Here is a 24,289-nt window from a genome sequence, read left to right as displayed (position 1 = left end):
GGTCCATCCATGTTGCTGTAAATGGCATTATTTCATGCTTTTTTATGGCTGAGTAGTATTCCATTGTGTATATATATCACATCTTCTTTATCCATTCATCTATCGATGGACATTTAGGTTGCTTCCATGTCTTGGCTATTGTAAATAGTGCTGCTATGAACATAGGGGTGCATGTAATCTTTTCAAATTATAGTTTTTTAATTTATTTATTTTAATTATTTATTTTTGGCTGCATTGGGTCTTTGTTGCTGTTTGCGGGCTTTCTCTAGTTGCAGTGAGCAGGGGCTACTCTTCGTTGTGGTGTGTGGGCTTCTCATTTTGGTGGCTTCTCTTGTTGCAGAGCATGAACTCTAGGTGTCCAGGCTTCAGGAGTTGTGGCTTATGGGCTCTGGAGCACAGGCTCAGTAGTTGTGGCACACAGGCTTAGTTGCTCTGTGGCATGTGGGATCTTCCCGGACCAGGGCTCGAACCCATGTCCCCTGCATTGGCAGGCGGATTCTTAACCACTGCACCAGCAGGGAAGCCCCAAATTATAGTTCTGTCTGGGTATATGCCCAGGAGTGGGATTGCTGGATCATATGGCAACTATTTTTAATTTTTTGAGGAAACTTCATACTGTTTTCTCTAATGGCTGCACCAATTTACATTCTCACCAACAGTGTAAGAGGGTTCCCTTTTCTCCACACCCTCTCCAGCATTTATTATTTGTAGAGTTTTTAATGATGGCCATTCTGACTAGCGTGAGGTGGTACCTCATTGTAGTTTTGATTTGCTTTTCTCTAATCATTAGTGATGATGAGCATCTTTTCATAGGGCACATGTTTTTTATTTTGATGAAATTTGGTTTATTTTCTTTTATGGAACGTGTTTGGCGCCAAGCCCAAGAACCCTTTTCTTTAGGTCTTGAAGGATCTCTTCTTTTTTAATTCTAAAAACTCTATAGTTATTGTTTACATTCATCATCCATTTTGAGATAATTTTGTATGTGGTTGTGAGGTTTAGGTCTAGACTCTTTTTTTGGCATATGGATGTCCAGTTGTTCCAGCACTGTTTGTTGAACAGGCTGTCTTTCCTCCATTGAATTATTTTTGCCCCTTTGTCAATTAAGAATTCATTTCATAGACAAGTTCATTTATTCTATAACCAGTTCATGGTTATAGAACTATTCAGATTATTGGTTTCATTTTGGTTTAGTTTTAGTAATGTGATTTTGATAAATTGGTCCATTTCTTCTAAATGTCCAATTTAAAAGTGTAAAATTTTTTGTAGTATTCCCTTATTATCTTTTTAAGTGCTGTACGATCTTAGTGATATCCCTGTTTCAATCTTGATATTGGTGATTTGTGTCTTCTCTCTTTTTATTTTTATTTGTCATGTTAGAGGCTTTTAAAATTTTTGCTTCATTGATTTTCTCTATTTTCCTATTTTTAATTTCGTTGATTTCTGCTCTTCATTGTTTCTGTTCTACTGCTTGCTTTGGGTTTATATTTTGCTTTTTTTTTTAAAGTTTCTTGTGGTAAGTAATTAGGTTATTGATTTGAGATCTTTCCTCTTTTTTTTAAAGATTTTTGTTTATTTTCTTTTTTGGGGGCTGCATCGGGTCTTAGTTATGGCACACGGGGTCTTTGTTGAGGTGTGTGGGATCTTTCGTTGTGGCGTGGGTTCTCTCAAGTTGTGGCCTGTGGGTTTTCTCTCTCTAGTTGTGGTGTGCGGGCTCCAGGGCACGTGGACCCTGTAGTTGTGGCGTGCAGGCTCCAGGGTGCGTGGGCTCTGTAGTTTCTGGCACACGGGCTCAGTAGTTGTGGTGAGCAGGTTTTAGTTGCCCTGTGGCATATGGGATCTTAGTTCCCCAACCAGTGATCGAACCCACGTCCCCTGGATTGGAAGGCAGATTCTTTACCACTGGACCACCAGGGAAGTCCCTCCTCTTTTCTAATGTAAGCATTTAGTGCTATAAATTTCCTTCTAACTACTGGTTTAGCTGCATCCCACATATTTTGACATGCTGTGTTTTTATTTTCATTCATTTTTATGTATATATTTAAAATTTTTCTTTGAGATTCCCTCTTTGACCCATGGACTTTTAAAAAGTGTTCTTTATTGTTTTGTGTTCACAAGTTTTCCTGTTGTCTTTGTCACTGATTTCTAGTTTGAGTCCATTATTGTCAGATAATGTACCTCTTGTATTATTTCAGTTGTTTTAGATTTGTTGAGGCTTGTTTTATGGCCCAGGATATGATCTGTCTTCATGAATGTTACATGGGTGCTTGAAAAGAAATATGTATTCTGCTTTCATTGGGTAGAGTATTCTATATATATCAAGTTGACCTTGTTGGTTGGTTGTGTTATTAATATAGCTTCTCTGCTGGAAAAAAAAGAGTTGTCATAGCTTTTCCATTCTTTTACTTTCGATGTATGTTACTGAATTTCTTGTTAGCAGCATATAGTGGGGCATTTCAAAAATCTACTCTGCCAGTCTTTCTTGATTCGTCTGTTTAGACCATCTGCATTTCAGGTAATTATCGATAAATATTAGCACTTAAATCGCCATTTTATTATTTGTTTTATTTTCTCTGGTTTTCATTTTTTTGTTTCTCTTTTCTTGCCTTCCTGCAGATTACTAGAACATATTTTAGGATTCTATCTTTCATAATTTTTAAAAGATTTATTTATAATGTTTTTGAGTCTGTCTTGGTATAGTTTTCGTAGTGGTTGTTGTAGTTATTACCTAACGTGTATATGACTTATAACAGTATCCTGGTATCAGTATTTTACTACTTCAACTGAAGTGTAGAAACTTTACTTCTCTTTTACCTTTTTATCTTCTTGACTTTTAAATATAATTGTTTTAAGTATCAGTAGTAGTATAATTCCTGTTTCTGTCAGTAAGTATGATCTAGAAAACTAATGATGGAAAAGATATCTTGTTGTGTATACTTGTATTTCTATTCTTTTTCTTTCTTTTTTAAAAAATTTGTGTATGTTTAAAATTATTTATTTTATTTATTTATTTTTGGCTGTGTTGAGCTTCATTGCTGCGTGCGGGCTTTCCCTAGTTGTGGCGAGCGGGGCTGCTCTTTTGCAGTGTGCGGGCTTCTCATTGTGGCAGCCCTTCTTGCTGTGGAGCATGGGCTCTAGGCGCACGGGCTCAGTAGTTGCGGTGCACGGGCTTAGTTGCTCCATGGCATGTGGGATCTTCTCGGACCAGGGCTTGAACCTGTGTCCCTTGCATTGGCATGCAGACTCTCAACCATTGCACCACTAGGGAAGCCCCTCTATTCTTTTTCTTGTTTGGAAAATTTTCTTCAGCCAGTCTTTATGGGTAGGGTTGCTAGTGACATAGTCTTTTAGTTTTTCTTCTTTTGAGAATGCTTTAAAATTTTTCTCCTTTGTTTCTTGCTGTGGTCTGAATGAATCCTCCTAAAATGTAAATGTTGAAATCCTAATGCCCAATATGATGGTATTGGGAGTTGCGTCCTTTGGGAGGTTGTTAGGTCATGGGGGAGAGCCCTCATGAATGGGATTAGTGTTGTTACAAAAGAGGGAGCTCTTTTGCCCCTTTTCTGCCATGTAAGAATACAGACAAAAGTCTGCAGTCTGGAAGAGGGCCTTCACCTGACCATGTTGGCACCCTAATCTTGGACTTCCAGCCCCCAGAACTGTGAGAAGTAAATTTCTATTGTTTATAAGCCATCCATTTTGTGGTGTTTTGTTAGGGCAGCCTGAATAGACGAAGACATTCCTGAAGAATAGTTTCACTGTGTATAGAATTCTTGGTTGGCAGTTCTTTTTTTTTTTTCTAGCATTCAAAAAATATTCTGCCACTTCTTTTGGCCTCTTTGGTTGAGATGAGAAATCTGGTGTCATTTCATTTGTTGTTCCGTTATAGGTAATATGTAATTTTTGTCTGACTGCCTTCAATTTTTTTCTTTTTAATTTTTGAACATTTAATTATGTGTCCTGGTGTAAATTTCTTTGGGTTTATCATGTTTTGGGTTTGCTCCATTTTTTGGATCTGTAAGTTTGTATTTGTCACATATGAGAAGGTTTTTGCTGTCTTTTCTTTAAATACTATTTTAGCCCCTCTCTGTTTCTCCTCTGTTTCTGGGACTCCAGTGATAAGAATGTTGGATCTTCTGTTATTGGCCCACAGGTCCTAAGACTCTGTTAGGTTTTTTTTTCAGTCTTTTTTCTCTCTGTTTTTCAGATTGGGTTAATTCTATTTTTCTGTCTCAAATTCAGTGATTCTCTTCCCTGTTATCTCCATGGTTGTATTGAGCCTATCCAGCAAGTTTTAAAGTTTCATGTTATAGTATTTTTTAGTTCTGTAATTTTCTTTTGCTTCTTTTTTATAACTTCTGTTTCTTTGCTGACATTTTTCATTTTTTTCACATGTTTCAGGAGAACTTATAATTAATTGCTGAGACATTTTATTATGGTGCTTTAAAATCCTTATCAAATAATTCCAACATCTGACTAATCTCTGTATTGGCCTTGGTTGATTATCCTTTCTCACTCATATGGGGATTTTCTTGTGTCATTTTCTGTGTTATATATTATGTTAGGAGGCTCTGGTCCCTATTTACATTTTTTTTTTTTTTTTTTTTTTTTGTGGTACGCAGGCCTCTCACTGCTGTGGCCTCTCCCGTTGCAGAGCACAGGCTCCAGACGCGCAGGCTCAGCGGCCATGGCTCACGGGCCCAGCCGCTCCGCGGCATGTGGGATCCTCCTAGACCGGGGCACGAACCCGTGTCCCCTGCATCGGCAGGCGGACTCTCATTCACTGCACCACCAGGGAAGCCCCCTATTTACATTTTTAATTTTAGCATGCGGTCACCCTGTTTAGGTTTAGTGTACAGGTCTTGGCCCACTTTTATGACTTTGGTTCTAATGGCAGTTTAATTTTCAGAGCCTTTGTGGTTGGCTTGGTTTATCTCATGCTGTTGGGGCTCCCACTGGTCCTTGCTGATGCTGCCTGAGAGAATAGAAGACATTGCCTCCTATCAGGCTTTTGGGTGTCTCTAGATGGGAGAGGATTGTGGTAGGATCCTCCTCCTGGTACCCACCTCAAACCCCCAATTCTTCCCTGTCCCTATGTCTCTGGGTGAGAGGGAGAGTCTTGGTGCAAACTGAGATGCTTGCACTGGCTGGGTCCCTGAGTTCTTCTGCCCACTTGCCTCAGTATTTCTAGGTGGGAAACAGGAGTTTCAGGTCATGTGGGGATGGAAGAGTTGCTTCCCCTTTCTGGTCTTTGTTGTTGGCTGGGCTTCCAGTTGATCTCCCTTGCTTGATATTGTAGAGGGACTCCTGTTTAGTTTGGGGGAGGAGTGTGACTGTCTGGTCTACCTTAGGAAATGCCAGTCTGGGTTGCTTTCTTCTGTCGGGTCTGGGGACATAAAACACTCTGCTGCTTTTCTGTTTCTGTAGTCTTGGAGTCCCAGACTGGTTAGCTGCCTGCTTACCAGTTTTCATAGTTTTCTTTCAGTTGTCTCTGGTGTTATTCCCCTGGTTTAACATGGTGTTTAGTGAGGAGGGGCGGGGAAAAAGAGAGCTATGCCATCTTACCTAGACGGGAAGTTCAAATTCCTTAATTTTTGTGAGCCTGCATCATCTCTACCCAGCGGGTTGTTTCAGCTTTGAAAATAATGGTTTATGGCCACGTGCTTTGTGAACTTTTAAGCACAATGTTTGCTTCAATTATAACCCACAGTATTGGACCCCTAGGAAGGTTTTGGAAGGTCAGTCATAACCAGTTCAAGAGGGTGCCAGGGAATAGATGCATGCAGTTTACTAGGCATCTATCACATAAACAGAATTTTGTAGTATAGTTAATTAAAATGAAATTGTGAATTCTGGTATTTTCTTCAAAGATGTGTTTATTTTATGGATAATTTGTATTTAAGGTATTTAATAATTCCAGTAATATATAATAGTATTTTAATATTAGTAAATATTTTTCAAAACAAATATGGAAAATCTTGTATTATGCAGCCAGTTTAATCTGTTTCTAATTCATAGGTTGAAAAGGAAAGATAAAATGTCCTGCTTTTTACATTCCCTAGTTTTCTAATTGAGAGTAAATGGGGCCCAAATAAGAAAATGTCTATTCTACGTTAGTAGAAGCTAGTGCTTCTAAATGATGAGTTAACTTGTTAAATCAACTACTGCTGTTTATTTGGCTGCCACGTGTGGCATGCAGGATCTTAGTTCCCTGACCAGGGATCGAACTGTGCCCCCCTGCAGTGGAAGCACAGAGTCTTAACCACTGGACTGCCGGGGAAGTCCCAACTACTACTGTTTTTTAAAAATCTCACATATTACATGAATTGTTCAAACTAATATAGTTACTGCAGTTACAGAGAAATCACTGGGCTTCTTTGCAGCCACTTCTTGAGGTACTCTCAGATTGACTCTGATGGCAAATCTTAGATTTCTAATCAGATTAAAAATCATTTCTCTTATGTGTGGACACACTTCTACATTGTGTCTAGTGCCTTATGTAATTCTGGGCATGTGTTTTAGAGGCGATAAGAATGACTGACTCTAGTATTGAGTAAGGTAAAATTGTCAGAAAATGAGCTTTTTAATGGACCATTTATATGTTTTTAAATGAGAGTATTTAATTATATTTCATATTAGAAGTAATAATTCCAGTTCCCTCTTGTTGTTTTTGGTTTTTAATAATATTTTAACATGTTTTTATTCATGCAGAATTGACACTTAAAAATAAAATTTAAATAAACTTTAATTTTCAAATGGGTATTCCTATAATCTTTTCTAGGTTTTCTTAGTTATTATTACAGTAGAATAATTTTTGTGTTATGAAAATCAGATGAATTTAATTTTTTGTTTATTTACATGGTAACTATTACTGTAGATAGCATTTTTTTTTTTTTTGCCTCAAAAAGTGACATTTATTCAAAGAAAAAAAAAAAAGAAAAAAATGACAAGATGTCCATCCCTTGACTCCCTTCCCTCCCCCCTCCTGCTGCTCCTCAGCGTCCCCCAAGGACTGAGCCCTGGCTGGGGGGCTAGGTAGCAGAACAGCCCCTCAGATGAGGTCAGCAACATTGAGGGGCATCTCCTCAATGGAGGTGTTGTAGAAGGTCTCAATGTCTCGAAGGTCCTCTTGTCTTCTTCTGTCACCATGTTAATAGCCACACCCTTACGGCCGAAACGGCCACCTCGACCGATTCTGTGGATGTAGTTTTCCCTGTTGGTGGGGAGGTCATAGTTGATGACTAAGGAAACCTGCTGCACATCGATGCCTCTGGCCAGCAGGTCAGTGGTGATCAATACTCTGCTAGAGCCAGAGCGGAACTCCCTCATGATAACGTCTCGTTCTTTTTGGTCCATATCTCCGTGCATGGCAGAGACGGTGAAGTCTCGGGCATGCATCTTCTCAGTGAGCCAGTCCACCTTCCTTCGGGTGTTGATGAAGATGACTGCCTGTGTGATGGTCAGGGTTTCATACAAGTCACACAGTGTGTCCAGCTTCCACTCCTCTCGTTCCACATTGATGTAGAATTGGCGGATACCCTCCAGCGTCAACTCTTCTTTCTTGACAAGAATTCTAATTGGGTCCCTCATGAACTTCTTGGTCACCTCAAGCACATCGGAAGGCATTGTAGCTGACAGCAAAACCACCTGGGTGTTGCTATTGAGCTTTTGGAATATGTCATAGATCTGGTCCTTGAACCCACGGCTTAACATTTCATCAGCTTCATCCAGTACAAACATCTTGATGTATTTGGGAGACAAGTATCTCCGGTTAAGCATGTCGAACACACGGCCTGGGGTACCCACGATGATATGGGGAGCTTCCATCTGCAGCTTCTGCACCTCAGCACGCACATTGGTACCCCCAATGCAGGCGTGGCACGAGGCACCCATGTAATCTCCTAAGGCCATAACTACCTTCTATATCTGCTGAGCCAACTCTCTAGTGGGTGCCAGGACCAAGGCCTGGGTGGCCTTTAGATCCAATTCAATCTGCTGCAAAATTGATATGGCAAAAGTGGCCGTTTTCCCAGTCCCAGATTGGGCTTGAGCGATCACATCATAACCCTTGATACAAGGAAGAATGGCTCGCTGCTGGATGGCAGAGGGCTTCTCAAAACCATAGGCGTAGATGCCACGGAGGAGTGACTCCGAAAGGTTCATGTCATCAAAGCTGTCAACAATCTCATTCCAGTTACTCTCGATGACGCCTTTGGGCTCCATCCCATCGGGGCCATTGTCTCTAGATCGGGAATCCTGACTCGCAGACATGATCCTTAGAAACTAGAGTAGATAGCATTTTAATTTCAAAGTTTATGTTCATTGATCTTATCCTTACTTCAAAGATGTTTATTTATTTATTTTTGATTCTTAGAGTATTGTTAAGAGTAACATTAAATGTATCAATATTTTAACTTGGGAATGACCTTTCCTGTTGTGCTAGGTTAAAGTAGACATTTATTTGGAGGCAGAGGATCTGGTTGAAGTCTTTGCCATGACAGGTGTTGTGTAACCATGGGTACTTAACCTCTTGAACCTCAGTTTCATCATCTATAGAATGGAGGCAAACACTAATACCTGCCTAGGTAATTGTGTGTGTGTAGGGGGTGTCCCGTGAAATGTGACACTTGAAAGCACTTTGTAAACTGTGAAGTACTGTTATCAGAGCATGCTTGTAACGTTTTTGAGGAGATGATTTGAAAATTGACCTGAGTGATCTTGATCATCATAGTGCAAAATATTTTGATTATTTACAAAATTGGTATGTATTCAAGTAAAAATTCATGTAAAAATAAAGCAGCTTTTCCTTGAGTTTAGTGATTTACTATTCTTAAAACCTAATTTCTGTTGGTGAATTTGGGGAAGGATTACATAGTTGCTTGATAGTTTATCATCCCCTCTGTGATAAGGATAGCTTTTGGAAGGTGTCTTTCCTCAACAGGTGACTTGGATTTAAAGGTTCGGTTTGTCTCTTTAGTGGTTTATAGTCTAAGGATTTTCTAAAAATGCTTATACTGTTGTGTTTTCTAACGTGGGTGGAGAGTTGGTTTCTTATTTGACACATGTTTACTGGTTAGGTGATTTGAAAAGGTCAAGGGCAGGTGAACGTTTTCAGTTGGTGCCTTTATTTTACTCACTTTGGCCAACTTTTTTTTTTTTAAATGGTGAAGTTTTTTTTTTTTTAATTTATTTTATTTATTTATCTTTGGCTGCGTTGGGTCTTCGCTGCTGCATGCGGGCTTTCTCTAGTTACGGCGAGCAGGGGCCACTCTTCGCTGTGGCCCACAGGCTCCCGATCGTGGTGTCCTCCCTTGCCACAGAGCACGGGCTGTAGGTGTGCGGGCTTCAGTAGTTGTGGCATGTGGGCCCAGCAGCCGCGGCTCGCGGCTCCAGAGTGCAGGCTTAGCAGCTGTGGTGCACAGGCTCAGTTGCTCTGCGGCATGTGGGATCCCCCTGGACCAGGGATCGAACCCGCGTCCCCCGCACTGGCAGGCAGACTCCCAACCACTGTGCCACCAGGGAAGCCCACAGCCAACATTTTTAAGAATTTATTTGATTACCCCTTTGTAGGATTTTCTTTCTTAACCAAGTGGGTTAACTACATTGATTGTAAAATTTTTAAGATTTTGGCTTAATTTTTGGTGAAGGTAGAAATGGAAAATTGTTCTCGAAAGACCTGGTTAGGGCAGTTTCTGGAGTGGGTGGTTTGAATTTTTGGAGCTTTCATTCCTCCTTAGGATAGATCTGGTCATGGAAAGTACACTGTGAGTTCTAACAACTTTAATTGTCAAAGCAGGTAGTGTAAATTAAAAGAACACATATGTCTACTTTGTTACTGTGTAGAAATTCTAACCATATTCATGGAAATCTCTTGCCTGGAACAAACTTTTTTCCTTTACCTTTTTTTTTTTAAAAAAAAAAACATTGTTCAGAAAGCATTATTAAATTACAAAAGTAAACCTAATGTAAAAGTAGAACTTAACTAATTACTTTCAAATATGGTCTAGTTAAACGATGCTAGAGGACTCGAAGCATTTTTCCTCTCCGCTTCTTAAAGCCATGGTGGTCGTGATGAGGAGGAGGTGGTGATAGCACAGTAGATTGTGGAGAGCCTGCGAAACCATTATCAAGACCTTGCTTCTGCCACTTACTCAGTTTATAACCTTTGGTGAGTTACTGAACCCTTCAGTTGTTTCTTCCGTGAAATGTGAATAATATTAGCACCAACCTCATAGGGTTTTTTTTTGTATTAAGTTAGTTAATGTCTGCAAAGACCTAGGAACACTACTGAGCAGAGTCCAAAGCATATGGTATTCATTTTATTCTTAAATGTGGAGCCAACATTAAAAGGTCACTTCTTCGTTTTCTTTTGGGAAGGTAACAGAGGGAGAATTAATTGATCCCTGCTTTGATTTTCCTATGATAAATTGCTTAAACTTCAGTTATAGCACTTAACACATTATATTATCAAAACTAACATTATTTCTTGTATGTTTACCATCCTTGCTAGATTATGAACTCCTTTGGGCAGAGACCATGATATTTTATGGATGTCTTAGGAATCTTAGGTAGTGTTGCATATACATATCAGTTGATCAAAAATGTTGATTCAGTTAATGACAAAAATGTTGGCCTGAATAATGAATCAGACCACCTGCTGGTAAATACATTGAAATCCTGCCAGTCGAAAAGAACTAAATAATGGACGGGTAGTAGCTAACGGTCCCTGAAAAATATTTCATTTATTTTCTTCCTTAATATGTATTTTGTCTTAATTTGATTATACCTGCACAAGTGCTTATTATTATTTTTAAATAAATTTATTTATTTTACTTATTTATTTTTGGCTGCGTTGGGTCTTCGTTGCTGTGCGTGGGCTTTCTCTAGTTGCGGTGAGCGGGGGCTACTCTTCGTTGTGGTGTGTGGGCTTCTCATTGCGGTTGCTTGTCTTGTTGCAGAGCACGGGCTCTAGGCGCATGGGCTTCAGTAGTTGTGGCTCGCGGGCTCTAGAGCGCAGGCTCAGTGGTTGTGGCGCACGAGCTTAGTTTCTCCGTGGCATGTGGGATCTTCCTGGACCAGGGCTCGAACCTGTGTCCCCTGCATTGGCAGGCAGATTCTTAACCACTGTGCCTCCAGGGAAACCCCTGCACAAGTGATTATAATCAGGGAATAATTAGCCAGCAAAATCTTAAATTAGAGGAATTGCTAAGCAGGAATATTCAGTCACTCCTAAAGTAGGGGAAGTGGGGCAGGGAAAGAGGAAGATCTTAGCTGGTCATTGGGTGGTTGCCCAAGTAACTTTATACCTTTCTTTTTGTACTTACAGGGTCTTAGTTTCCAGCCTGGTAGATTCTTTTCTTTTCCCCATTTTTGGTGGAGAGGGGTGGTAGAGAAGAAGTAGGGATAGAGACTTGGAAGGATAAGTGAAATTGGTAGATGATGCTAAATGAATTAGGTTTCCAGAGACAGAGACTACGTGGCAGGTGAGTTAGGGGGAATTGTGGGTTTCCATGGTAGAGGAAAGGTTGTGATGGGAAAGACATTCCAAAATTTCTGTTTATAGATTTGGACTTTCAGGTTATATTATTTTGTACATTTGGGGGATGTGTGTATGTGGGAGTGAGGCATGCTGCTTTTTCCTTCTTGCTTCACTATATTATTTTTGTTTCCTTCTCTTTTAACATACCTAGTTATAGTCTTTGATGTGTGACAGCCTTAATTTAGAGCTTTCAATAAAAAGTGATGCAAGGTGAGTAGGCTTTTTGTGAAAATGTTTTCAACAGAATATTAACATTTCAAAAATGTTTGTCCAGCTGTATATGTTACCATTATTATGTGATGACATAAGTAATAATGTTTTGATTGTGGACTAGATAAATCCAGTCAACTTTAAAAGACTCATAATGTAATACCAAAGTTGCTAATGTCTAAAGACATTTTTATTTCCCATATATAGACTTTACCATGTCTTTTTTGTTCAACTTTACTCTATTCCTGTGAACTGTGTTAGTAATTCTAAAAGTTGAATACAGTAAAGGATGTAGAATAGTGTAGCGCAGATACAGTTTTATTTTACTTTACCTGTTTTTAATAGTGTCTACCACAATAATATAGTTTTATGGCTTTTATCTTTTTGGTACTAACACTGTAGAAAATATATATTTAAAAGTAGTTTTAAGTAATTGAGAGGAATGGCATATATGCTCTTTTGAATGCTTGGGAACAAAACTTTGAGGCAGGCAATTAAGAACTTAGTAGAAATAAATTATTTTAAATAGATCTTTTGTTCATAACTAGTTTAGCAACAAAGCTACTGACTGGCTAAGGACTAGAAAATGCTGAATTATCAGAAATGCTGTAATCTTTGTAATCCCTTGATAAAATTGTGTAAACACAGGTTAGAATTAATATAGTTGGTTATTTTCTGAAGATTTAGCGTTTCTTTAATTGTCCTGCTTTTATATTTATAGCTTATTTATTTGCAGGGTATTTATTGAGTCCTAAAAATGTGTTTAGACTATTATATAAAATGCTTTTTTATTTCTGAATAAAAGTTATATTTGGCCTATTCTTTGTTTCTAATAAAATTTCAGCTTTCAGTCCTCATTACCTCCATTTCATATACCAGAAAACATATCCCAGTTGCAGGAAGAAAATTATATATGTCCAATATCAATGCAGTACCAACATGGAGTGTTAATTTTCTGTATTAGTCTCTGTTCAAAGATTGATTATAGATATTAAAAAATATTTATGCACCATTTTAACGTTATTAAATATCTTTGCCTTGAAAATTTTAAATAAACATTTTTGTATTTTCAAAAACTATATTCTTAATATAATTAGACTTTGAGCTCAGGGAAATGTTACTTTGGGATTTTAACAGGAACTAGTACTATTTGAGTAATTATGATTTTAGTGAAATACATTTTGTGCCTTCCTTCCTATTTTAAGTTGTTTATGATAGTTCTAGTTTATTACCCTGATTTTAAAGAAATCCTAATCCTCAGCTAGAAGTTAAATTTGAAAAAGTCCAGTTAGTGTCTGGGTCATTTCTTTTCTTCATGATATCATTCAGCACTGATGGGTCATTACAGTTGAACTAAGTGTTCTAAGTGAAGTAATTTTATTTAATCCAATAGTATCTACCATGGAAAGAATTTTGTCAGATTTAGCACATTTTGATATACCTGTTTTACCTGACTTTAAGAATATGTCTAATCCTGATTTTGGGGGGGGCATAACCTGTATTTTTGTACTTTTATAGGATAGAGGGAGGAATCAACAGCTTGGAAATTCGGCCAAGTGATCTGGCAGGATGGGCATTTGCCTGACCTATTTTGTAGAGGTAATCCAACCCCGTTTTACTCAACCTCTAATTTTTACCTGTGATAGATGCCCATATACTTGAACATGAACACACCTATCACAGCTGTTGGGTAGTACTCTGCATTTACTGGACATTCCCTTTTTCTTTTATACTTGCTTATATATAGCGTGAATATTACATATACATAGCATGATATCACTATATACAGATAAGAACATCTATACACTGGAAAGAATTTAATGTTATTAGTTTTGTATGAAGACCATTATCTTTTCTCACTTAAGAAGATTACTTGCATTTCTCTTTTTTAGGCTCAGGTTCCCTTATTTTAGGAAGAACCATGACCCTCTCCTGTCTTGTTGGGCTGTGTTGGTACATATATTAGACCTGTGCTTTTATCTTTCAAACAAAGTGAAAGAAAATTAAATATTTCACAGTTTTCAGGGTATTTACATGTTTGTCAATGGCACATATTCTCATGTCATTATTAATGATCATAAAAATTCAAATATTCTCATAAATTTTATTTGTTTTGAGAATTCTTTTAAAGCGAAGGTGTGAAAATATTAGCAGTTTTAGTGGCCATATTTTAACATTTCGTTTAACACTTCTCACTTCTTACCCAGGTTTATTATAAGAGGAATATACACTTATGCAGTAGAGAATGTTATAATGTAAAAAATTTTTTTAAGTCTTTGCTTATTCCCATTTACTGTTAACATTTGTGTGTGTGTGTGTGTATCATTACAGACATTTTCCATATATATGCAGAAATTTATATGTATACCTATATTTACATAACTTGTATAAAAATGAGATCACACTGTACATGTTGTTTATTATCAGCATGTCTTTTTTGTTGTTAGCTTCTGTATCTTTGCATATCATTTCTCCTTATTTCATTCTGTGTAGTATTCCTATATTTGGATGTACCATAATTATTTTAACTAGCCTCCTATTTATGGCTATTTAGGTTAAGGTTTTTTGCAGTAATAAATGGGAATATAGTGAATATTCTTGGATACATCTTTGCACATATTTAAAAATATATTTGTAGTATAAATTCCTAAAGGAAAAATTGTCGGGTCAAAAAGTGTGTACATTTAATAATTTGGTGGTTGAATTGCCCAACTAAAAAGATTGCCTCAACATCAGTAGTCTGGGAAAATGGGAATCTCTTTATCTCTTTGATAATACTAGCTACTGTCAAACTTTTAGTATTTGTCAGTTTTTTATTGTTTAGTATTGCTTTTCAAAATTTCATCGTGAGTTTGAGCATTTTTTCCCCCACTATTATTGGCCATATATATATTTTCAGTGATCTGTTTGGTCATGCATTAGGCAGATGGTTTTCACTCAGTTTTTGCTTATCTTTTGATTTTATTTTTGCCTTGTTGAAGTTTTAATTTTGTATGATTGAATTTAGAGATCTTTTTCTTCAGGGCTGGGGTGGAGGTGGGTCTCCTGTGTAAGGTTTAAAAGGTCTCCCCCACTGATTGTAGGACTTGTTTTTCCCTCCACATTATAACATCTCTGAATGACGTGAATTGTTGGCTTGTCATGGTTTGGCATTGTTTTTTTCTAAATGACAAAATTAGTTGTGTTTCTTATGATTGGTAGTTTTAGATTCAGTGAACTTGAAAAGTTATATGGGTTTTCTATTACTTTTTATGGTTTAAATTGTTTAAAATCTTGATTTATATTGAATGTATTCGGTCTAAGCAATAAATGTAGAGATCAGCTTTACCTTTTTCCAGATGGCTTACCCTTTGTCCTCATTCCCGTTATTGAATGATGCATTTCTTTTCTATATATTTGAAATGTCACATTTATCGTATACTGAATTTCCATGGTTTTTTTTTTTTTGGATGGGGGGGATCTGTTCCTGAAATCAGTTTTGTTTTTTGTACTGAGAATTCAGTAAAGGAACTGCTTATAAAATCAATTATATATAAATGATTTTTAAATACAAATAGTAGAATTAGGGCTAATAAAGGAAGAAGATGTATACATTCACAGTAACAACTAAAGTGATAAAATGCCTGGGACAAATCTACTTGAAAAAAATTTTTAAACTCTACTGAGGGATAAGACAGAAAATTTGAATCAATTCAGATTTTTTAATTTCTTTAATGATGTATCTATTTTATTTATTTATTTTTGGCTGCATTGGGTCTTTGTTGCTGCGCACAGGCATTCCCTAGTTGTGGCGAGTTGGGGCTACTCTTCTTTGTGGTGCGCGGGCTTCTCATTGCGGTGGCTCCTCTTGTTGTGGAGCACGGGCTCTAGGTGCACGGGCTTCAGTAATTGTGGCTCACGGGCTCTAGAGCACAAGCTCAATAGTTGTGTCACACGGGCTTAGTTGCTCCGTGGCACATGGGATCCTCCGGACCAGGGCTCAAACCCGTGTCCCCTGTATTGGCAGGTGGATTCTTAACCACTGTGCCACTAGGGAAGCCCTCAGCTCAAATTTTTAATAGGAAGATGTGATATAAAGCTGTCATTTCACTATAGAAATATAATTGATTTTTCTTTATTGATCTAATATCTTGTGCCCTTGCTGAACTTGTTTATCAGTTCTCAGTGGTGGTGGCCTTGCTGAACTTGTTTATTTGTTCTCGTAGCTTTTTTGTGGATTCATTGGGAAATTTTTACATACAAGATCACATCGCTAGAGAATAAAGACAGTTTTATTTCTCGTCTTTTCTAATCTGGATGCCATTACTTGATCAATTTATTGCTTGGTTGGTTGGTTGATTGATTGATTTTGCCTGCTCTATTTTACTAGCTAGAACCTTTAGTACAGTCTTGAATAGAAGTGGTGAAAATGGACATCCTGATTTTTAGGAGGAAAGCATTCAGTGTTTAACCAGTAAGCATGATGTTAGTTTTTTGTTTTTGTTTTTTTTTTTGTAGATACCTTTTATCAGTTTGAGGAAGTTCTCTTCTAGTCTTAGTTTGTTGAAATTTTTTTTATCATGAGTAAGTGTTGAATTTTGTCAAATTCTTCTTTGTTTATTGAGATAACCATGTGGTTTTTGTCCTTTAGTCTCCTAATACGGTGTATTACATTAATTGATTTTCAGATGTTAAACCACCATTGCCTTCATGGGGTAAATATTACTTGGTCTTGGTGTATATATAGGCCTTTTTTTAATCTGTTGCTAGATTCAGTTTACTAATATTTTGTAAGGATATTGTATCTGTGTTTATGAGAGACATTGGAGTGTAGTTTTCATGTGATGTCTTTATAATCAAAGAAACTCCAGCTTTATAGATTGAGTTGCAAAATGTACCCTCTTCCTCTGTTTTGTGAAGGAGTTTGTGAAGGATTGGTATTGCCCCCTTAAATATTTGATGGAATTCATCAGTGAGGCCATTTCTTTGTGGGCAGATTTTAAATACTAACTCAGTTTGTTATATTCAGATTTTTCTGTTTCTTCTTTAATTAGTTTATGTGTCAGTAATATGTCTTTTTAGGAATTTCATAAAAGTTGTTTAATTTGTTGGCATATATCTGTTTATAATATTCCTTCCCGTATAATTCTTTTAATTTTTGTGAGGTCAGTGGTAATATCCCTTCTTTCATTCCTAATTTTGGTGATTTGTGTTTTTTCTCTATGTTGTTGGTTAGTCTTCCTGAAAGTTTGTAAATTTTTTGGATCTTTTTTAAAAAAACAAGTTATTCTCTATCTTCCTGTTTGTATTTTATTTATTTATGCTCTATATTTTCAATATATTTTTCAGCTTGCTTTAGGGTTTAGTTTGCTCTTTTTCTTTTTAAAAATATTTTAATTAATTTAATTGATTAATTATTTATGGCTGTGTCAAGTCTTAGTTGCAACATGTGGGATCTTCGTTGAGGCATGCGGGATCTTTCCTTGTGGTGCGCGGGCTTCTCTCTAGTTGTGGCATGCAAGTTTTTTCTCTTCTCTAGTTGTGGCATGCAGGCTCCAGGACACGTGAGCTCTATAGTTGTGGCGTGTGGGCTCCAGAGTGTGTGGGCTCTGTAGTTTGCTGCACGCAGGCTTTCCAGTTGAGGTGTGCGAGCTCAGTAGTTGCTGCACACGGGCTTAGCTGCCCTGCAGCATGTGGGAACCTAGTTCCCCTGACCAGGGATCGAACCCACGTCCCCTACATTGGAAGGTGGATTCTTTACCACTGGACCACCAGCGAAGTCCCTTAGTTTACTCCTTTTCTGATTTATTAAAGTGGAGGCTCATGTTATTGATTTGAGACTCCTCTTTTTTCAGTATACTTAAAGTTATATAATTCCTTTTAAGTACTGCTTGAGCTGCATCCCATTGATTTTGATGTGTTTGTTTTTGTTTTCATTCAGTTAAAAATATTCTCTAACATCTCTTCTCTTTTAATTTCTTTTTTGACCCATATGTTATTCAGAATTGTGAAGTTTAATTTTCAAACACTTGAGAATTTTCCAGTTTCTAACTTAGTTGATATCTACTTTAATTCTGTTATGGTTGGAGAACATACTTTGTATGACTTCGGTCCTTTTACATTTATGAGGCTTGTTTAATGGCCTAGCATTTGGTCTGTCCTGGAGAGTGTGTATGTATTCAACAATATGTATTCTGTTGTTTGCTGGAGTTTTCTATATGCCAACTAGGTATAGTTGGTTGAGAGTGTGGTTCAGGTTTTCTATATGTTTGTTAATTTGCTGTATAGTTATTCTGTCAATTATTTAGAGTGGGGTATTGAAATCTCCAGTGCTAATTGTTGAATTTTCTATTTTTCTTTTCAATAATGTTAGTTATTCTTTTATTTTTTTTTTTTTTTTTTTTTTTTTTTTTTTCTTTTTGCGGTATGCGGGCCTCTCACTGCTGTGGCCTCCCCCGTTGCGGAGCACAGGCTCCGGACGCGCAGGCCCAGCGGCCATGGCTCACGGGCCCAGCCGCTCCGCGGCATATGGGATCCTCCCAGACCGGGGCACGAACCCGTATCCCCTGCATCGGCAGGCGGACTCTCAACCACTGCGCCACCAGGGAGGCCCCATTCTTTTATTTTTTTAGGGCTCTTCATTATTTTAAGGTTTATAATTATTATAATATTTTCATAATTTATTGACTGTCATTTTGAAATATCTTTCTTCATCTCCAGTAATATTTGTCTTAAAGTCTGTTTTGTCTAATACTAATATAACCATGCCATCTGTTTTATGGTTACTCTTTCCATAGTATATATATCCTTGTTCCGCATTTTTTTACTTTGTCTTGAATTTAAAGTGTGTCTCTTGTTGATAGCACATAGTTGAATCTTGTTTTTGTCCAATCTGACAGTCTCTGCCTTTCTATTGGGCTGTTTAGACATTCATATTTAATTATGGACATGGTTGGATTTACATTTGCCATTTTGCCATTTGTTTTATATATGTCTCTTATGGTTTTTGTTTCTCTGTGCTTCCTTTGCTGCCTTCTTTTGTGTTAAATGTTTTTTAGTGTGCCATATTAATTACTCTATTGATGTCTTTTCTAAATATAATTTAAGATACTTTCTTTGTGATTGCTATGGTGTTTACATTATACATTTTAATAGTTTGCTTAATATTAACGCTAAGTCAGTATCAGTAAAATATAGGAACTTTGCTCCAGTATAGCTCCATTTTCTCCTTCCTCTATTATGCCACAACATATATATATATATATATATATATATATATATATATATATATATATGTATATATATTACATTCATAGATGCTACAAACCCAGCAATACAGTGTTATAACCATTGCTTTATAGATTCTTATATTTTTTAAAGATGTTAAGAGAAGAAATGAGAAAAATGTATTTTATACAGTTTTTTAGTTTAACCCACATATTTACCATTTCTGGTGTTCTTTTCTTCCTGTTTATTTAAGTCTGGTGTCATTTCCTTTCAACTTGATGGACTTCCTTTAGTATTTCTTGTATGGCAGGTCTACAAAAAATTCTCTCACTGTTTGTTCATCTGAGACTATGTTTATTATGCCTTCATTTTTGAAGGGTAGTTTTGCTGCCTTCTTGATTGACAGGTTTTTTCTTTCAGCACTTTGAGAATGTGATCCCACTGTCTTCTGGCCTCTGTTGTTTCTGATTGAAAGTCAGCTGTTAATCGTATTGTGGTCTCCTGCACATGCTGAGTAATTTTTCTCTTTATGCTTGCATGATTTTTCTCCTTGTGTTTGTTTTTAACAGTTTGGCTATGATGTGTCTAGGTGTGTCTCTTTGTAATTATTCTCCATGAGATTCATTGAACTTCTAAGACCCATAGATTTGATTTCTTCTAAAAAATCAAATTTGGAAAATTTTCTGGTGGTGTTTTATTAAAAAAAATTTTTTTCCCTGCCGTTTCTCTCCTCTGGAACTCCAGAAATGTTGATAAGTTGTTCTCTGAGGCTCTATTCAGTTTTCTTCAATTTTTTTTCTCACTGTTCTTCAGATTGGATAGTTTCTACTGATATATCTTCAAGGTCATCTATTTTCTTCTGCCATCTTGAATCCTGTAGTAGATTTTTTGTTTTAGTTATTATACTTTTTAACTTCAGAATTTCCATGTGGTTCTTTTACATAAATTCTGTACCCTTATTGAGAATTTCTTATCTGTTGATTGTTTTCATAATTAAAAAAAGTTAAAGATGGGTTCTTTTTTAACATGTCTATAATAGATGTTTTGAAATCTTTGCTTAAACCAACATCTGGGGATGCTCAGAAACTGTTGTGATTGCTATTTTTCATTAATGTGGGTCACATTTTTCTTTTCTTTCTTTCTTTTTTTTTGGTACACCTTATAATTTGTTGTTGAAAACTGGGCACTTTAGATAACATATTGGAGTAATTTCAGATTGTGACTCCCCCCTCCCTGCCTGCCCAGGTTATTGTTACTGTTGTCATTTTGCTATTTATTTATATATGATACAATCCTAGTGAAAAAAAATGTTTTTTTTGAGCAAGAGTTCATCTGCAAAAGTAGACGTGTGAATATGAAGGAAAATTCTGAAATGAAAGGATACTGAGGGGTAAATAGTTCCATCAGAATTTAAACTTTTTAAAAATATGGATATAGTGTTGAAATGTTTTAAAAAGTGAATGTATTATACTTTCTGAAGTACAAAGATGGACTTATTACTGGTATATTTTAGGTGAGAAAGACTATTCTTATTGCCTTTGCACCACTGTAAAAACTGATATAAAATCATAAGATGTGTCATATCATCTGGTCTCCAAGCTTTCTGTGGAGGAGTAAATACAAATTATTCTTAATAGGTAGGAATGCAGTATTTTTAAAAACCTCTATGGTAGGAAACTCCATAAATTCTTTAGTCTGTTACTGGGTTCAGAAATATTCACTGACAGGAAACTTTCTTCTTGTGTATAGCTTATGTTTTTCATTTTAATTTTTTGGGGTATGGAACATAGTCTCCCTATGATTATTCCCATTTTTGTCAGCTTTTCTAGTCAAAGATGACCTTGGTGATCATATTTCTGTAGGTATTTAGTATGATTTTACGACTGTAATCCTTTCTACTGTGAATACATGTACATTCTGTTACAGGACTAGTTCTGTTTGTTATTTTTAAGGCCTAGAATTGTGTTTGCTTCTCTCTTCACTTCATAGCCTTTGCAAAGCAGATAAGTGAGTTTTTAATCACTGATTTCTCTTTTGTAAACGTGTAGGTCTGTAACCTTCTGAATTTCCTTCAATATCCCATGTCTCTGAAGTTGTACACTCCAGATCTAGGCAAATTATTCTTTATAAGGCCAGGGTTATTTCACAGTTACTACTTATCACTATTGTATTTTCCCAGTTTCAGATTTAAAAAGAAGTCATTGCACTGGTTATTCAGGCATAGCTTACTATTTACAAAGAGTGATCACTTCATTATGCATACCAGTTTGTCCATGTTATATTTGTACAGTATTTGTGTTTCCATAAGTAATGTGTTTTGTTTGTTGTGTTTTATTTTTTTTTTTTTTTGTAGGAATTGGATGGCATAAATGATTGAAGTGGTATTGAGGGTCTCTGAAGCCTACGAAAGGTAGAAACTCAACCATGATTTCTTTTTCAACTCTACAGCATTCCCTTCCTTGAAGTCTTCATTTTTACGTTAGTCTCAGGTAACTTCAATACTTATTTTTCATAATCATGAATAAATAAAATTTTCAAATATGAAACCTTTTTTTGGCTGCTAGAATTTCATGTTAAGTTTGTATAATAGTTTCTTTATGTTGTAGTATTTATATCTGGAAGAAACTTAGGATTTAATATTTTTCTTGAGAAAACAGTGTTAAGGGAAAATTGATGAGTAATGATATAGCTTTGGGTTTTAAGTTTAGCCCAAGAGAATATGTGTAGCTTATTATGTAATCTTAGGTGAAATTTAAGTGGGAAGGTTTTTCCTTCTTTAACCCTTTTCTTCAGCAGGGTTAATTGCATTTTCCACTCACCTGTCATAAATGCATACATAGCCACATTAAATTTTCCAGGATTTCCAGGGAAACTATTTTCATATGTGGGAAAATTAGACCTATTAATCAAATTTAATGGTGTTTGGCATATAATTTTTTAAATGTGAAAAAGCATATGTTACTGTACCTTTGCTAATATAAGGAAGCAGACATGTAGATAATTTTAATAATCATTTATATTAAGTATATTAGTTAAAATTTAGACTTGTCTACTGTGACAGGTGCTTAAAAATGTAGAAATACATTTATATTTATTTGAAAAGTCCATATAAACAATATCAGGATTGTTTGGACGCTCCAGAGTCATCATAACCTAGGCTTCTTTGTCTTGCTTTGCTATTCTTAACATGTGGCTTCTATCTTGTGGTCCAAGAGGGTTACCATCATGTCTGCCAATAGAAAGAGGGAAAAGGGAAGAACATTTTCTTTTCCTTTTAGGAGAGTTGTGTATATCATTTCTACTTATGTCCCATTGGCTTTAACTGTTACATGACCACAATCAACTGCATGAGAGGCTGGAAAATGAGTCTTACCTAGGTCATTGTGTGTCTCACTTAATATTTTATTATTGGGCAAGAAGGAGAGAACAGAATCTGGGGGGATAGCTAGTTGTCTGTCACATTAGGGTTTGTCAGATTTACTTTCCATGTATCTAGTTGGACTAACATTAAAATATAAGTTTAAAATATTGTCTTAAGACATATTAACTCTTGGCCTGTGACAGTGCTTTGGAAATTGTTTTGAGTTCTGAGACAATTTTAGTTTTGTAAATAGTCATTATGGTTCTTTGATTCAGTACTGCTGTCTTGATGTCATAAGGTGGAATAAGGTCTTAAAAGTTAAAGGTGACTTTTGAGATAATTCCTCATTTTGTTTCACTGCCATTAGGTTGAAATGGTTTGTTTAACATTTTAGAGTCTTAAGGCAAGGATGAGGGGCTTGGGTGAGAGAATCTTTTTAACATAAAGCTAAATGATGTGTAACTGGTTCTTTCTAACTCTAAAAAATCTATTCTAAATGTTTAGATCTCATGAGAACAACTTATTCCCAAAGACATTATATACTTTATATTTTTGTAGATGAAAAATATTTCATTGTAATTACATTATATGGTTCTTGGCCTGTTGTAAATACTGTATTTTGAAACAAGTATCAAATATTGTATGTTTCTATTAGAGAATTTATTAAAGGGTTGGAAATTAGTTGTCAGTTTTCCATCATATTTTATGTCAATATCAACATATATTAACCTAGGTACCTTTTTTTTGAGACTTGAGATAGCAGTTAGTTTCAGTAAATTTTGTATACTTGTATCGAGTATTTATATTAGGCCTGTTGATTTAACTTTATTAGAAAATGGTTATAAGACATTTTCGGTGTTTTTGGCATTGAAGGCGACGAATGCATTTTTAGTTTTATTGTACTTCACAAATAGGGTTTGTACTGTGAAGTGAGAGCATTTATCCAGTGTTTAAAAATTAAAATTTTGATTTAAATAGTTAACACTTTTCTGTTTTGAAATGAGTCTTGGTTATTATATAGTACATATTATAAATAGCTTAGTGTATAGGGAAGTTTAAGAAGTATTTTTAATGTTTCTTTTATTATACAAAACTGTAGAAAACTTATAGTTTCCTAATAGAGTAAGTATTTTTTTTTTAATTAATTTATTTATTTATGGATGTGTTGGGTCTTCGTTTCTGTGCGAGGGCTTTCTCTAGTTGTGGCAAGTGGGGGCCACTCCTCATCGCAGTGCGCGGGCCTCTCACTATCGTGGCCTCTCTTGTTGTGGAGCACAGGCTCCAGACGCGCAGGCTCAGTAATTGTGGCTCACAGGGCCAGCTGCTCTGTGGCATGTGGGATCTTCCCAGACCAGGGCTCGAACCCGTGTGTCCTGCATTGGCAGGCAGACTCTCAACCACTGCGCCACCAGGGAAGCCCCCTAGAGTAAGTATTTTTAATATGAATGTTTGAATTGTTGGTATTGGCATAAAATGAGATGGATGAAACAACTAGATCTAGCAGAATGTAGGGTTCTGTTTTGCTTGGATCTTTTTTACCTTTTCCCTTTCCCTCTCCTTTTTAAGATAAAATATAGCTGTTTCTCAACAAACAGTTGTCATAAATTTGATGTCTTACCATTTCTAAATACCACTAATTTCTTGTTGTTACATTGTTTGAGAAGACTGGTGATGAGTATTTGGAATGGAGAATATGCTTAGATTCTGCTTTATTTGAGCAGGGCATTGGGCATATAGAGATGCCTGTTAACTTTGGCTTAAATATTTATAAATTATTTTTCTGTGGTTAAAAAACAATCACAGGTTTTTATTTAGTTGTCATATTGTGTAAAGTGATTTATCTTAGTCTGTAAATTCTCTTATTAAACATCTTTTATTGTTGCAAGCACTAATAAAAAAGGCCATTTTGTCTAGTTGCCATTATTGTAAATGATGCTCCTATTAGGATGTTTTGAATAGTAACAATTAAAAGT

The 24,289-nt window shown here is 36.2% G+C and overlaps 2 protein-coding genes across 5 annotated transcripts in view; one reads left to right on the top strand and one right to left on the bottom strand.

The window, feature by feature from the left end:
- The window catches only part of ZNF148 (zinc finger protein 148), a 131,279-nt gene that overhangs the window by 20,005 nt on the left and 86,985 nt on the right, over nucleotides 1–24,289 (top strand). For 2 of the 4 annotated variants that reach the window (XM_082625014.1, XM_082625015.1), the window contains exons 2-3: nucleotides 13,268–13,348; nucleotides 21,309–21,444. The gene's annotated coding sequence lies outside the window, so the exon portion shown is untranslated. The remainder of the gene's footprint in view (nucleotides 1–13,267; nucleotides 13,349–21,308; nucleotides 21,445–24,289) is intronic. The other 2 variants (XM_082625016.1, XM_082625017.1) reach the window with 1 other exon arrangement.
- LOC309806999 (eukaryotic initiation factor 4A-I-like) lies at nucleotides 6,926–8,281 on the bottom strand. Its single transcript, XM_082626127.1, is given in 3 exon segments — nucleotides 6,926–7,125; nucleotides 7,128–7,920; nucleotides 7,924–8,281. Coding segments are annotated over 3 exon segments (1,215 nt in total). The 5' UTR covers nucleotides 8,272–8,281; the 3' UTR covers nucleotides 6,926–7,051.

Source organism: Mesoplodon mirus (assembly GCF_964341445.2).
Source record: "Mesoplodon mirus genome assembly, chromosome: 6".
Taxonomy (NCBI): Eukaryota; Metazoa; Chordata; class Mammalia; order Artiodactyla; family Ziphiidae; genus Mesoplodon; species Mesoplodon mirus.
The sequence above is the reverse complement of the archived record's forward strand: the minus strand, read 5'-3'. Positions and strand labels throughout refer to the sequence as shown.